Source organism: Dendrobates tinctorius, unplaced genomic scaffold (genome assembly GCF_039654945.1).
Source record: "Dendrobates tinctorius isolate UK_male_01 unplaced genomic scaffold, ASM3965494v1 ptg000191l, whole genome shotgun sequence".
Taxonomy (NCBI): domain Eukaryota; kingdom Metazoa; phylum Chordata; class Amphibia; order Anura; family Dendrobatidae; genus Dendrobates; species Dendrobates tinctorius.
In genome coordinates this window covers 12099869-12117360 of record NW_027361858.1, presented here as the reverse complement: position 1 = coordinate 12117360, position 17492 = coordinate 12099869, and the positions used below count along the sequence as shown (strand labels likewise).

At 42.8% G+C, this 17492-nt stretch overlaps 1 protein-coding gene across 2 annotated transcripts in view; it reads left to right on the top strand.

Moving 5' to 3' along the window:
• Nucleotides 1-16044, top strand: part of LOC141055757 (prostaglandin reductase 1-like) — a 69340-nt gene extending 53296 nt beyond the window's left edge. For both annotated transcript variants that reach the window (XM_073552454.1, XM_073552453.1), the window contains 3 exons: nucleotides 5698-5803; nucleotides 7850-7974; nucleotides 15886-16044. In XM_073552454.1, coding sequence (XP_073408555.1) covers nucleotides 5698-5803; nucleotides 7850-7974; nucleotides 15886-15996 — 342 coding nt within the window. In that variant the 3' untranslated portion in view covers nucleotides 15997-16044. The remainder of the gene's footprint in view (nucleotides 1-5697; nucleotides 5804-7849; nucleotides 7975-15885) is intronic.
• The last annotated feature ends 1448 nt before the right edge of the window (nucleotides 16045-17492 follow it).

Genomic DNA, 17492 nt, shown 5'->3' with positions numbered 1-17492 from the left:
AGGGCCCTCCCAAATAGCATGTTTTAGCGTCCTTAGGTAGTTGCACTTACCCATTATTTCCAATGGGTGTTGCTAAGGAGAGACAATTTCGGTTGAGGTACAAACTATCTCCAATCTACCATTATTGGTCCAAATTAAAATTAAATAAAATAAATACGATACATGGGAGCCAAGAATATACACACAGCCAGTGTCTGTCAGTATACAGTTCTTCTCTGGTCTTCAGATGCCCAGTCACAAAATTTTATTACAGCCACAGAGATAAGGAAAGTGGGAATGGCTTCTTACATTATATTACTTAAGAGAGAAGATATTTAAGTTGGGAAAAACCAAATAGAAAATTACGGATTCTGTCAAAATTCCTTTCTCACTGGTTCTAACCAGTTACTATACTTTCAGAAACAATGAGAAATGTTTAACACAAAAATACCTCTATATCAGAGGCAACACATTATTGCTTTTATGAATAACGCTTTTATTATTATTATTATTAATATTTATTTATATAGCGCCATTGACTCCATGATGCTGTACATGAGAAGGGGTTTCATACAAATTACAGATATCACTAACAGCAAACAAACTAACAATCACAGACTGATATAGAGGGGAGAGAGGACCCTGCCCTTTCGGGCTTACATGCTACAGGGTGGTGGGGAAGGAGACAGTAGGTTGGGGGGTTGCAGCAGCTCGAGTGATGGTGAGGCGGTAGCTCCAGTAGTGGAGAGGAGACAGCGGGGATCATTGCAGGCTGTAGGCTTTCCTGAAGAGATGGGTTTTTAGGTTCCGTCTGAAGGATCCGAATGTGGTTGATAGCCGGACGTGTTGGGGCAAAGAATTCCATAGGATGGGGCTATTCGGGAAATGTCTTGGAGGCGGTTGGCTGAGGAGCGAATAAGTGTGGATGAGAGAAGGAGGTTTTGGAAGGACCGGCGTTTACATGAGGGAAGGTATCGGGAGATTAGATCAGAGATGTATGGAGGAGACAGGTTATAGATGGCCTTGTAGGTCAGCATTAGTAATTTGAACTGAACACACTGAGGGAATGGGAACCAGTGAAGAGATTTACAGAGGGGAGAAGTGGAGGAGTAGCGAGGAGAGAGATGAATTAGTCGGGCAGCAGAGTTAAGGATAGACAGGAGAGGTGCGAGGGTGTTAGCAGGGAGGCCACAGAAAAGGATGTTGCACTTATAAAGCTAATGCTAAAATACAAAATTATCAAACATATATAGGTAGATTTAATTGTCCAAAATAATAATCAAAGCAAAGTATAAATATTTACCATAACAGTGAAAATATGCAGAAAAAAGCCCTGAAATTAGTGACATGCTGCAGTTTTCAGTTAAAATTTGGATTAAAATACGCAGCAAAAACGCAACGTGTCAACATAGCCTTAGTTAAACTGTGCGCTCCTGCAGATCTGTGTTGCGAAAAAACCCTCAAATGTGCTTTTGTGCAAAATTGTTAGATTTCATTTGAAAAGAAGTTCTTATGACAGCATTAGAAACCCTTATGTTTGCTCTCCTAATTTTAATGAAAAGGCAGCTGGAGCTGTGGGCATATGAAATGTCTACGGACTGTCAGCCTGGGCAGCTGAGCTGTCTGTATTGAGTTACAACTGCAAAAAGCTGTTTTACCTAGAACCACTGCAGGCAGTAAAGGGAGGGGGAAATAGCAATGCTGCGGGGCCTTCATTCCAAATCATTGTAGATTCTAAGAAATTGTTGTTTTGCAGATATCTTTTGAAAGTTCATTGAACTTTTACAAAACTTCAAAAGTAAAAAAAAAAAAGAGTGTTTATTGCTAGTCCATTTATCTAATTCAGATATGGCATATATTTTAGTTAGTTTTGAACATTAACACAATATTGGACAGAGAAAGATTTGGATGAATCCATGTTTACATGATATAGATGTACAGCTCATATCTAGTTTGAAAAGCTTAAAGCACCACTCCGGCATTATTTTTTTTTATTGCATGGCTGGAGTGGTGCTTTACATATAAGTCCCCTGCTCCCCTGTCTCATACTCATCTTTATCGTTTTCCAGCATCGCTGCCATCGGTCTCTGTCAATGTGACTTGCCTACAGCTCCAGTCAGGGGCGGACACTGACAGCTTGGGGCCCCTGTGCAAAAATTGTGTCTGGGCCCCCCTCCTTTTATGGCGTCAAAGCTACATGTGTATATACATATATATATATATATATATATATTTTGATATTATATAGCCACACACACATACATATATTTATTACATAGTCTCCTTTATTATGTATATTGCTGTCCCTTACACAGTGCCCTCTTATGTATAGTACCGTCCCTTACATATTGAATTATATAGAGCCCTGTTTTTTATTACATACCGTCCTGTCTTGTTAGCTGTATAATGCAATGATGGCTGATGGAGCATGGGAAAGCATCCTTTCTAATGGAGGAGCTGATGGACTGGTAGTTTGGTCTCCGGCTGCTCCATCAGCAGTCATTTTATATCTAACAAAAGAGGGGACTATGTAATAAAAGAGGGCACTGTAAATAACAAAATTAACAAGAATACACTATGTAAGAGACAGCACTATACATAAGAGCAGAGGAAGCTATATAATAAGGGACGGCACCATATATAACTAGAGAGGATGGCACGTAATAAGGGACGTGTTATACATAATAAAAGAGGAAACTATGTAACTAAGGGTGGTGTTAAACAGAATTAGTGAGTCCACTATATACTAAGGGACTGTGTTAGACATAGTGGGTACACTATATACTAAGGGACTGTGTTAGACCTAATAAGCGATAACGTCTTCCTCCACCTCCCCCTGTTCCTAAGGCCATTATAAGTCCCCCTTCATAACATCCCAATCCCCCACACCCCTCATTGTCCTCCTCCCCTCGCATCCCATTATTGTCCTCTCCCCCACCCCATCATTGCCCTCTTCACCACCTCCATCATTTTCTTCTCCCCATCCACTATCTTTGTTTTCTCCCCCACCACTCCCATCATTGCCCATTCCACCACCTCCATCATTTCCTCCTCCTCCTCCACCACCCCCATTATTGCCCTTTCCACCACCACCAGTGCATTCTCCCCCACCACCCCATCATTTCTTTTTCCCCCACCACCCCATTAATGCCCTCTCCATCACCCCATCATTGCCTTCTCTCCATCACTCCCATCATTGCCTTCTCCCCATCATTGCCTGCTCCATCACCCCATCACTCCCATCATTGCCTTCTCCCCTTCACTCCCATCATTGCCTTCTCCATCACCCCATCACTGCCTTCTCCCCTTCGCTCCCATCATTGCCTTCTCCATCACCCCATCACTGCCTTTTCCCCATCACTCCCATCATTGCCTACTCCCATCATTACCTGCTTCATCACCCCATCACTCCTATCATTGCCTTCTCCCCTTCACTTCCATCATTGCCTGCTCCATCACCCTATCACTCCCATCATTGCCTTCTCCCCTTCACTCCCATCATTGCCTTCTCCCCTTCACTCCCATCATTGCCTTCTCCATCACCCCATCACTGCCTTCTCCCCATCACTCCCATCATTGCCTACTCCCATCATTGCCTGCTCCATCACCCCATCACTCCTATCATTGCCTTCTCCCCTTCACTTCCATCATTGCCTGCTCCATCACCCCATCATTGCCTGCTCCATCACCCCATCACTCCCATCATTGCCTTCTCCCCATCATTGCCTGCCCCATCGCCCCATCACTCCCATCTTTGCCGTCTCCCCATCACTCCCTTCTCTCCATTACTCCCATCATTGCCTTCTCCCCATCACTCCCTTCTCTCCATCACTCCCATCATTGCCTTCACCCCATCACTCCCATGATCCCAACAATGCCTTCTTTCCATCACCCCTCATGGCCTTCTCCTATTACCCCTCATGGCCTTCTCCCATCACCCCGGGCATCATGGCCTTCTCTCCTCATCACAGTCTTCTCCTCATGTCCGCATCTCCTCCAGGGCCAGGCTCCACCTACACACACAGACACACACACATACATACACACAGACATGCATACGCACACAGACATACACACAGACAGACATACACATATACATACACACACAGACATACATACACACACACACACATACATATACACACAGACACAGACATACATACATACACACACAGACATACACACATACACACACATACATACACACAGACACACACATACATATATACATACATACACAGACACACAGACATACATACAGACACACATACATACACACATACATACACACAGACATACATACACACACATACACATACACACACAGACATACAGTCATACACACATACATACACACACACATACACACAGACACACACACATACATACACACATACATACACACACAGACATACACACACATGCACACACATACATACATACACACAGACATACACACATACAAACACACACACATACACAAAGACATACACACATACACAAACATACACATACACAGATATACACACATACATACACACACACATACACACACAGACACACAGACATACAAACATACACATACACACACAGACATACACACAGACACACACACACACACACACACACAAGTGACTGATCTGTGGCTGCAGCCACCGTCCAGCCGGCCCCAAAGGTACAGTGAGTGAGACAGTCTGTCTCCTCTCCTCCTCTCCTACCCCACAGCAGCAGCGCAGCACAGCGTGACTGACGATGATATCGTCTCACCTCAGGGTTGGCTCCTCTCCTCCTTGCGCCTGGCGCTCCACATGGCTAATTTGAATAATTAGCCATGCGGTGCTGGAGGCTGGAGGGGCCCCCTCTCTCCCGGGGCCCCCGGGCAATGCATGGGTGGTAGGTCCACCCCTGGCTCCAGTGTTTCATGGAGCAGCGCAAAGTCACTTTTCAATACAGGTCAATGGGAGCCTCATTCTGGCCTCATAGACTTAAGCCCTTGTTACACACTGCGATATCGCTAGCAATATCGCTGTAAAGTCACCGATTTTGTGATGTTGCAACGATATTGCTAGCGGTATCGCTGCATGTGATATTTACCTCCGACCGGCTCCCCCGCTGGTTATCGCTGATCGTGCGAGAAGCTCCTGGACCATTCCTCGTCGGTCACTTCCTGCTGGGATTCCTGTGGCGCCGACGAGTGACGCGTGGAGCCGGGCGGGAGGACGCAGGATCGCCGCGTCTGACAGGTAAGTAGCGACCCCCGACCCCTGCTATGTCACTGGTGAGATCTGCCTGTGTGGCAGCTCACTAGCGACCACCTAGCGATGCACCAGCGATCCTGACCTCGTCATATCGCTAGTCGGGATCGCTGGTGCATCGCTAGGTGTAACGGTACCCTTACACTGAGAGCTTGTGACCTAGCTCCTGACTTCCAGCCAGTCTAATCTATGCTCACAAGAGGGTGCCGTGTGACCACAGCAGTGCCGAAAAACAGTAAAGATGCCAGAGGGCGAGTACATGACCAGGGGCAGGGGACCTTAAACATCACTTCATAGTTGGAAAAAAATAACGCTGGAGTGGCATTAAATAATATTTCGACAGATGCTTTACTAATTAATTTAAATTAAGAGCGCATAATATCCTACTATTAGACAATGCCACAAAAGTAATGATTGGACCCCCTCATTTGTCTTCTCCTTATTTCTCCATTTAATTAAATAGGTTGGAGGGAAGTTTGCAGATACAGCCCTGCAGCAAATGAAAGACTTTGGAAGAATAGCAGTCTGTGGATGCATCTCAATGTACAATGACTCCATTCCGCAAACAGGTGACTCATGATTTCAAGTATAAATTGTGTAAAAGAATCATATCTGATAACTGAATAGAAAGCCTCTTTCACACATCAGTGTGTCCGCTACGTGTGGTAAGAGTTTTCACACGTACCGGAGTCTTACATACGTAGACCCACTTGAATGAGTCTGTGTTCATGTCAGTGTGTTTCCACGGACCTTGCGTGCGTGGGCAAAACATGCTGACATGTCCATTTTTTATCAGCAGCACGGGCCGCAAAATGTTGTGCACACTGATGACAAACAGTGTGTCATTAGTGTGACACGTACCAGCACCTGTGAATCAGCAGTACAGTTCATGCTATTCCCTGGAGCCGGGTGCTGAAAACCGCTCTTATCTTTCGCAACGCAAGCAGGGGAGAATGCTGAGAGTTGTATTCAACTGATAACAGAGTTATCATCAGCCGCCCCCTGCGCTATAAATAATTAAATAATAATTAAATTATGTTGGGCTTATTTATTTAATTATAAAGTTTATTATTATATTATTCAATTTACTCATTTATATAGCACCATTAATTCCACAGCGCTTTAAAGACATTATTGGCACTGTCCCCGATGGGGCTCACAATCTAAATTCACTATCAGTATGTCTTTGGAATGTGGGGGGAAACTCCTTGCAGATATTGTCCTTGGTGGGAATTGAACCCAGGACCCCAGCGCTGCAAGGCTGCAGTGCTAACCACTGAACCAGCCAGGCAAAACTGAGAGTTGTGGGCTGCAACCCTCAGCTGTCAACTTTAGTAAGGCTGGTTAGCAAGAATAGAGGGGTCCCCACTTGGTATTTTTTAATTCTATAAATAATTTAAAAAACAGCGTGGGGGTTCCTCCATTTTTGAAAGCCAGCCTTGTTAAAGCAGACAGCTGGGGGCTGGTATTCTCAGGCTGGTAAGGGGCCATGGATATTGCCCACTCCCCAACCCAAAAATAGCATCCTGCAACCACCCAGAATATTAGATGCACCAATTCTGGCGCTTTGCCTGGCTCTTCCCACTTACCCTATGGCTGTGGCAAGTGGGCTTCATATTTGTGGGGTTGATGTCACTTTTGTTTTGTCTCGTGATATCAAGTCCACAGCTTAGTAATGGAGAGGCTTTATAAATTATGATGAACAGAGGCATTGCCTATGCCACAAATATTACTATAGTCCATGGCTGGAGTAAGATTTGTGGTGAGGTGCACATGGAGGAGCATGCCACTTCGCTGTTTTGCCTGATTTATTAAGAGGGATGTACCTCATAATAAATCTAATGCCTCGCACCCCACCCCACACCCTCATCAGACTGGTATGAAAAAAGGCTATTCTTAATTATTCAGGGCCATTGAGTAAAATTCAGCTACCAAAACCATGTAACATACGTATACTATTACATTTTTTTACTTTATTCCTTCAATTTTCACTCTTTCCACCCCAGCATAGGCATACACTCAGCCATACTGAACCCACTATGCTCCATTTCAGCAGGTTCATGATGCAATTGGAGCAGAAAGCATAAGAAGACATCTAAAAGGCAGCAATTAGACTTCAGTTACAACCATATTAAGCCTTTTTTTACATATCTAACATTTTTAATGCATAAAATATAGATGTGTCGATGTTTTTTTTAAGCAGAAACTAACTGGAAACTCACCAAATCCTCCTCCAAATCTCAAAACTCCTAAAAAAAAACTTGAAGTTTCCACTCAATTTCTGCTCCAAGAACTCACCGAAACATGTGTCTTCTGCTCCTGAGTATCCGTGTATTGCTGGTCATTCTCTGTTTAGAAATATGGTTGTTTAGATAGGACAGAGAAGTACAAATGTAGATTGTTCAGCCAAGAGCCCGTTGGTTGTCGCAGCTGTCAGTGAATCACAATACAACGCAATCATCTGACCGCTTCAGACAGGGGTCTACCTCAAGGTGTAGTTACTACCTGATGTGGTTAAAAAAGAGACAAAACAACTTCCCCTTAAAAACGAAAATTGTTTAGATTTTTGCCACAGATTCTATTTTCAGGAAGTAATGATTATAATTTACCTCTAGGGCCTTATGTTCAGCCACTTCTTCTCTTTAAGCAACTTCGCATGGAAGGGTTTTTAATATTTCACTATGAAAGTAAGCCCATTTATGAAGAAGCACAGAAGCAGCTGTTGGAGTGGATTTTAGAGGTATGAAAATTCTAAACCGGGGCAATTATACTTTGTCCTGGGTGTACGAAAAGAGATTAGAAATGTTATGTAAATATAATGTATGTCATTTCATACCTACTGTAATTTCCGACTATTGGACCTTCTGTGGAAAAACATTAAAATCTTGGGTATACATATTATCTACTTCGCAAAGTTTTAGGTATTGGATATTTCTTTAGAAGAAAATGAAGAAGTAGTCTAATTGATTTCTTTATATCCCTAAAAAAAAGATTGAAATGCAAGATCAGCTGCTCAGCTGCTGTGAATGTACACTAATTAACAATCACATTAAAATTTCCTGTCTAATATTGAGTATTTCCCCTTAATGCCACCAAACCGGTTCTGACTCCTCGAGAACCCACAAGACCTCTGGAGGTGTCCAACAGCATTTTATGCTAGAGAAGCTCACGTTCGATAGCTTTTGCTCTTCATGACGATTCTCCAGTTGTTCTTTTTTGTAACAATTATGATAACACTTACTTCATACTGGGAACACCACATAAGACCTGCTGTTTTGGACATGCATGATCTTGGTGAAGCCTTCACAAATCAAATGGACTCTTGCCAAAGTCATGCAGATTCTTTCACTTGCCTATTTTTTCTTCTTCCAGCACATCTATTCCAATTGGTCATTGTTGTTTCTCCAATTTTCTGAAGTAATTTGCTCTTTACTAGTAACTTTAGTATTTATGCATTATTTTTTATACATTTTGTGCCATTTTTACATTTGTGTCATTTAAGTAGCCTTTCTCTTTAATGTCTTTTTTGATGTTTTAGACAGAATCATGAAATGTGACTCTTACAAAATATCATATTTCACTCCGATCCCTGCCCCTAGTAAGGCTTCAGACAAAATATAAGACAACTTTTTAAAAAGATTTGTGACTTTTTTTCGCAAAATGTTTAAAAAAATGGTTTAAGACAAAAATAATAAAGAAAAGTCCAACTGACTTCCCACCCGGTGTACAGATCACACAGTCTGTGTGTAGAGAGGAAAACGAAGAAACATCCAGCTTCTGCAAGCCAAATAGAATAATTGACGGCTTTATTGATTAATCCACAAAAAATATGAACAAAACACTCAGTGTTGTAGGAAATCTAGGTAGGAGTGGGTTAAATCCTACCACTGCAGGTCTTGATTAGATGCGCCAAGCTAACCTTGACTAAGAACCAGGACATGGGCTTCCTTAGTCTTTCTCAGTCCCCTGGGGGAAGCTGAGCAAAGTGGACTATGTTGGAGCTGAGGAAAGACAAACTATAGTCTCTTTGACTAGACTGGGACTAGCTCAGCCATGTATAAGTAGCCAGGGTCTGTGTTGTTCAGATAGCGCCTTGACATGGCTATGAATTTGGTGTTTATGGTTTTGTTTTCGGTACTGGGTAACCTGTGGAAATTAACATCAATTTGTTTTGACGCAAGAACCCAGTGCCTCTGTGAACTCTACCAGAGAGCATGACTCCTTAACGTGTAGATACAGTGCCTTGCGAATGTATTTGACCCCCTGGAACTTTTCAACCTTTTCCCACATATCATGCTTCAAACATTAAGATACCAAATGTTAATTTTTTGTGAAGAATCAACAACAAGTGGGACACAATTGTGAAGTTGAACGAAATTTTATTGGTTATTTTAAATTTTTGTGGAAATTCAAAAACTGAAAAGTGGGGCGTGCAATATTATTCGGCCCCTATAACTTAATACGTTGTTGCGCCACCTTTTGCTGCGATTGCAGCTGCAAGTCGCTTGGGGTATGTCTCTATCAGTTTTGTACATAGAGAGACTGAAATTCTTGCCCATTCTTCCTTGGCAAACAGCTCGAGCTCAGTGAGGTTTGATGGAGATCGTTTGTGAACAGCAGTTTTCAGCTCTTTCCACAGATTCTCGATTGGATTCAGGTCTGGACTTTGACTTGGCCATTCTAACACCTGGATACGTTTATTTGTGAACCATTCGATTGTAGATTTTGCTTTATGTTTGGGATCATTATCTTGTAGGAAGACAAATTTCTGTCCCAGTCTCAGGTCTTTTGCAGACTCCAACAGGTTTTCTTCAAGAATGGTCCTGTATTTGGCTCCATCCATCTTCCCATCAATTTTAACCATCTTCCCTGTCCCTGCTGAAGAAAAGCAGGCCCAAGCCATGATGCTGCCACCACCATGTTTGACAGTGAAGATGGTGTGCTCAGGGTGATGAGCTGTGTTGCCTTTACGCCAAATATATCGTTTGGCATTGTTGGCAAAAAGTTCGATTTTGGTTTCTTCTGACCAGAGCACTTTCTTCCACATGTTTGGTGTGTCTCCCAGGTGGCTTGTTGCAAACTTTAAACAACACTTTTTATGGATATCTTTGAGAAATGGCTTTCTTCTTGGCACCCTTCCATAAAGTCCACATTTGTGCAGTGTATGACTGATTGTTGTCCTATGGACAGACTGTCCCACCTCAGCTGTAGATCTCTGCAGTTCATCCAGAGTGATCATTGGCCTCTTGGCTGCATCTCTGATCAGTCTTCTCCTTGTTTGAGATGAAAGTTTAGAGGGATGGCCGGGTCTTGGTAGATTTGCAGTGGTATGATACTCCTTCCATTTCAATATGATCGCTTGCACAGTGCTCCTTGGGATGTTTAAAGTTTTGGAAATAATTTTGTATCCAAATCCGGCTTTAAACTTCTCCACAACAGTAACACGGACCTGCCTGTTGTGTTTCTTGGTCTTCATGATGCTCTGTGTGTATCAAACAGAACCCTGAGACTATCACAGAGCAGGTGCATTTATACGGAGACTTGATTACACACAGGTGGATTATATTTATCATCATTAGTCGTTTAGGACAACATTGGATCATTCAGAGATCCACAACGAACTTCTGGAGTGAGTTTGCTGCACTGAAAGTAAAGGGGCCGAATAATATTGCACGCCCCACTTTTCAGTTTTTGAATTTCCACAAAAATTTAAAATAACCATTACATTTCGTTCAACTTCACAATTGTGTCCCACTTGTTGTTCATTCTTCACCAAAAATTTACATTTGGTATCTTTATGTTTGAAGCTTGATATGTGGGAAAGGGTTGAAAAGTTCCAGTGGCCCGAATACTTTCGCAAGGCACTGTATGATACACGGTTCAAATCAATTAGGATCATTCTTCAGACTTCTTCAGGAGGATCACAATTGATTTGAAACACGTAGCAGATCTACACTCAATTTTTTTTGTCTTATTCAATAAAGTCATTGATTATTTTATTTGGATCATCTGAGATGGATGTTTCTTCATTTTCCTCAGACAAAAATAAGGAATATTTAAAAAATGGTGTGGTCATTTTAAAGGGCTTCCATATTAAAAAAGGCAGCAATATTTACTTGCCCAGGTCTCAGAACTAATGCACTAATGCACAAGATGCATCAAACCCATATAATAAAGATGGCGGCAACATAGGTGCTAAATACTGATGAGACAACAACCTACCAGTTCATGGAGGGGGTGATTGCTTAGTATTAAAATTGCACAAAATTTATTGTGTCAATTGTTTTTAATTTTGGGAGAAAGATCTTTTATACCATGTTAATGGCTACCTGAAAAGATGGTAACAAATTGCAAGCTTTTGAGCAGGGGTCCTCAAGCTACGGCCCGTGGGCCGCATGCGGCCCTCCAAAGACTTTTATCCGGCCCCTGGCCAGGCCGACATTGAGCTCATGAACTGCACTGCAGTTCAGTGCCGGCGGACAGTCTAATTGCGGGCGGGACAAGGCGCCGAGGAAAGGCGTAGCGCAGCCCTCCCACAGCACAGTGCACAGAAACGACGTGATTGTCATCACACCGCCTGCGCGGTCTGATGATGTCACGCCGCCTTGGCCTGTGCCGGAAGAAGACGGAGACGAGCGGGCGCCTCTTCAGAGCAGCGCGGGGACATAGGTGAGTACTTTTTTTTTTTTTTTAATGCCGGGTCCTATTGGGGACATTTCCCTGCCTAGTGGGGACATTTTCCTGCCTAGTGGGGACCTGTGCTACCTATTGGGGACATCTTCCTGCCTAGTGGGGACATTTTCCTGCCTAGTGGGGACCTGTGCTACCTATTGGGGATATTTTCCTGCCTAGTGGGGACATTGTTCTGCCTAGTGGGGATCTGTGCTACCTATTGGGGACATTTTTCTGCCTAGTGGGGACATTTTCCTGCCTAATGGGGATCTGTGCTACCTATTAGGGACATTTTCCTGCCTAGTGGGGACATTTTCCTGCCTAGTGGGGACCCGTGCTACCTATTGGGGACATCTTCCTGCCTAGTGGGGACATTTTCCTGCCTAGTGGGGACCTGTGCTACCTATTGGGGACATCTTCCTGCCTAGTGGGGACATTGTTCTGCCTAGTGGGGATCTGTGCTACCTATTGGGGACATTTTCCTGCCTAGTGGGGACATTGTTCTGCCTAGTGGGGATCTGTGCTACCTAGTGGGGACATTGTTCTGCCTAGTGGGGATCTGTGCTACCTATTGGGGACATTTTCCTGCCTAGTGGGGACATTGTTCTGCCTAGTGGGGATCTGTGCTACCTATTGGGGACATTTTCCTGCCTAGTGGGGACATTGTTCTGCCTAGTGGGGATCTGTGCTACCTATTGTGGACATTTTTCTGCCTAGTGGGGACATTTTCCTGCCTAGTGGGGACCTGTGCTACCTATTGGGGATATTTTCCTGCCTAGTGGGGACATTGTTCTGCCTAGTGGGGATCTGTGCTACCTATTGGGGATATTTTCCTGCCTAGTGGGGACATTTACCTGCCTATTGAGGACATTTACCTGCCTATTGGAGACATTTACCTGCCTATTGGGGACCTGTGCTACCTATTCGGGACATTTACCTGCCTATTGGGGACCTGTGCTGCCTATTGGGGACTACTATGCTTCCTATGGGGGACTACTATGCTGCTTATGGGGGATTATGCTGCCTATGGGGGACTACTATGCTGCCTATGGGGGACTACTATGCTGCCTATGGGGAATTATGCTGCCTATGGGGAATTATGCTGCCCATGGGGGACTACTATGCTGCCTATGGGGGATTATGCTGCATATTGGGGACATTTACCTGTCTATTGGGGACTGGCAAGGCTGCATTGATAGGCACTGATGACATTGCAATGATGGGCAGTGCAGTCTGTATGTCTCTGTGTGTGCAATTTTATTTCTGGTGTAGTTTTTGTAGAGCTGTATATATATTGGTATTTTACTAATAGCAATTTTGAATCTCTAGGAAACAATGACATCGAGAAAGAGAAAAATTGACTTGAAGTGTAGGATATTCAAGGAACAGTGGACTTATGATTACTTTTTCATGCAGTACAAGGAAAGAGCTGTGTGTTTGATATGCCAGAATATAGTGTCTGTGTTCAAAGAATACAATTTGCATCGACACTATCAAACTCAACATAAAGATAAATATGATTGTTTGGTCGGAGAAGTGAGAAAAGATAAAATATTAAAACTAAAAAATACATTGACAACTCAGCAAAATACTTTTGTGAAGCAGAAGCAGCTAAATATTTCATCACTGCGAGCAAGTTTTCAAGTTGCCAAGCTAATAGCGTGCACTGGCAGACCATTCGTGGAGGGAGAATTTGTTAAAGAATGCCACAAAAAAACTTTCCTATTTTTCCTTGGCACTCGACGAAAGTAATGATATTCGTGATTCTGCACAACTTCTAATTTTTATTCGTGGGACGAATGATTATTTTGAAGTCACAGAAGAGCTTGCTGCACTGCAAAGCATCAAAGGAACAACTACAGGAGAAGACATCTATGAAAAGGTTTGCCAAACTGTGAATGGTTTGGAGCTGGACTGGCCTAAACTAGCCAGTGTGACAACTGATGGTGCTCCTAGCATGGTGGGGTCTAAGAAAGGAGTAATTGCTCGCATTAACCAAGAGATGGACAAGCATAACCACTCTCATCCAATACCCATACACTGCTTAATCCACCAACAGGCGCTGTGTAGTAAATCACTGAAGTGGGACTCTGTTATGAAAATTGTGGTATCTTGTGTAAACTTCATTAGAGCTAATGCATTAAACCACAGACAATTTCAGGAATTTCTGTCTGAGCTAAATGTTGGCTATGAAGATGTTCTGTACCACACAGAAGTCCGTTGGCTGAGTCGAGGGAGAGTTTTGAAACGTTTCTATGACTTGCTTCCACAGATTACAGCTTTTCTGCTTTCTTAAAACAAAGAAATACCAGAGCTCAATGATGCAGAATGGAAATGGCACCTTGCCTTTCTGATAGATGTAACAGAGTTACTTAACAGTTTCAATGTGCAACTTCAAGGAAAGGGGAAGCTCATCTGTGATATGCAATCACATGTGAAAGCATTTGAAGTAAAATTAGGCCTCCTCATCAAACAAGTGAAGGAGGAAAATTTCTGCCATGTCCCCACAACTCAAAATTTGTTAGCGGAAAAACCACTGGTTGCATTCCCAAACAAAACATGTGTGGATTCACTGGAAATCTTACTAAAGCAGTTCGAATTTAGATTTAAAGAGCTTCATCTCCATGGACAGGACATACAGCTTTTCCGTAACCCATTTTCTATTGACATTGAAAATGTGGATACAGTTTACTAAATTGAACTGGCTGAACTACAGAATTGTGACTCTCTGAAAGACGCATTCAAGTCAAGCAGCCTTCCTAATTTCTATGCATCTCTCCCCTCTGAGACATATCCTAATCTCAGGAAGCATGCACTCAAAATGGCAACCATCTTTGGCAGCACTTATGTCTGTGAACAGACTTTTTCCAGAATGAAACACCTGAAATCTCCTACCAGATCTAGACTAACTGATGAACACTTGCATCACTTGTTACGACTAGCAGTGACAAATATGGAACCAGACATTGACCATCTCATTAGCTAGAAGCAGGCCCACAGTTCCCATTGAAATATTGGTAAGTTTGTTGAATTAACACTTTACTTGTTCTTCATTTTAAAAATTGTATTTGTTCCGGTTTTGTTTCTGTTTTCTTCTAAATAAGATATGTGCAGTGTGCATAGGCCATAGGAATTTGTTCATAGTTTTTTTTAAAAACTATATTCCGGCCCTCCAATGGTCTGAGGGACCGTGAACTGGCCCCCTGTTTAAAAAGTTTGAGGACCCCTGCTTTTGAGACTACACAGGTCTCTTCATCAGGCATATAGACTAATACAAAATCTGAAGGATAACATATTTATACACAACACAGAAACAAATAATGAAATTAGATAAGTGATGTGAAGCAGAACTATCATTATGGGAGAATGATAAACTGTTGTGACCATAAATATTGGAACAGTTCATAGATAAGGAGTGTGAATGTTTTATTGTCCTCTGATTGGGGTCTTGTTCTGGGTTGTGATGCCCCCACAAGTATGAGGAGCACATGTGCTGCCCCCACAGGTCTGAGGAGCACATTGCTTAGTTGATGTAGAAAGACACTACAATAGGAAGTAAAATGGTTCCACAGTTTGCAAATCTTTTCATGGCCAAGCTTGAAAGGAGCTTTCTGTCCTCAGGTCCTATGATAGTTCTTATATTATAATTTACTGTTCTGCACAGTGACCCTTTTCTGTCTCTTTCTACCACCGCTACAAATGCCTTTAAAATTGTGCGTAAAATGAAAATGGTAAGACCCAGTTGTCTATTTATTGCCACTTTCCTACAAGCAGTAAAAGAGGAACAGCGCAATTCAGGGTTGCAAAGTTCTCCAGAACTGTTGTTTCATGGTAAATTTGCAAAAACAGAGGAGAACTCAAAAATTCAAATACTCTTCATTTTACCTGTTACTTCGTAAAGAATGCTACTAGTAATGACTGTAGTTCTCAGAGGCCATTGTAAAACAATAACATGTGTTGTTCTTATATTATTTAATAGGGCAAGGTGAAATATCATGAACACATCACCAATGGTTTTGAGAACATGCCGGCTGGATTCATTGGAATGCTCAAAGGAGAGAATACTGGGAAAGCAATTATAAAGGCTTAAACTAAGAGAAGAATATTCCAGCGCTGTAAAATAAAAGAAACAAACCAGGGTGCATCCACTGTGTAAAACCTTTAAACCACAATTGTAATGGTGAGGCAAGGAGAGACACACCTGATAGGGTTGTGAAACTTCGGTCACAACACCTACAAACGCATGAAACAGCTGCTGCAGTCTGCACAGGGTCCAAGGACTTGTAATTGAAGATGGCTATAAGGTGCATCATGCCCTGATGAAGTGAGCTGGGACAGCTCAGGAAACACGTAGGCACCAATAAAGCTCCTTGAATTATACCTACAGCAGCGCAGTGTATCATTGCACATAAAAGCCATCTTCAATTACAAGCGCTGTAAAATGACATATCTGCAAGATGTCCTTAAGCAATCAGCTGTGACCACTGACCACACAAAATTAAGTTAATTCAGCTTGCAATGCTCAGCTGTAGTCAGGTATAATGGGTGAAGCTATATCAACATATGAAATAAACACAATTCACATATTAGAAGTCATTTTAGAATAACTTACTTTCTTTAAAGTGAATATTTTGCCATGTGTTTGCCACATATATTTTGCAGATATGATGCATCGTGTTATAAAATGCACCCCAAATTTTCGGGAGAAAAGTATTTTTTTTAATAAAATGGTGGTGCATCTTATAATCCGCTTTTAGGGTTGCTTACCTGGAGGCGGGGCGGCGGCAGTGGAGCGGGGTCCTAGGTTGCAGGGTTGCTGCTGCAGGAAGCTGGCTGCTTCGGAGGCAGGAGTGTTATGATTGAGTCACCGTAGGAGGCAAAAACAGAAATGCTAGCTAAGTCCAGAAAACCAGAGAAGTTGGCAGCTATCGGATTGCAGACCCCTGAACCTATCAACACAACTAGCAGTAGCCGTGGGGGGTTCCTACGATGCCCTAGACCCCTCGATCACAGCCGGAGAATTAAATAGGCCTAAAGAAAGAAAGGGGAAATCTAAACTTCCCCAGAGCAGACCCCAAAGCAATAGGCAGCCCCCAACATATAATGACGGTGAAGTAAGATGAAAATACTAACACAGACAGAAAGATAGACTGAGCAAAGAGGGGCCCAAGCTAACTAGATAGAAAAGGACAGGAAGGCTGCTGTCTGCAATCTGTGAAAAACCCTATGAAAATAAGAGCCAACAGACTGACAGTGAAAAAGGCCCTGAAGACGCTAGGCTTCAAAAAAGCTATGTCAGTACTCAAGAATATACTGAAGACAGAGCTACAGGCAAACGGAGATTCAGCTCCCCCCAGCAGGGAATGGCAGAATACTGAAAAGCAAGGAAAACAAAAAACAAAACAAAAAGCTAACAGGCAAAACAGAAAACTTAGCTTTAGAGGAGCAGGAATCAGACTGGTGTCCTAGAAGTCCACAGAGAAATCACCCGCAGGGCAGAAGGGCGTCGGCAGCCTTATATCCAGTCCGTGATTCCACTCAGCCAGTCATCCTCATTAGACTCAGGTGCCTGATAATCAGGCTCAT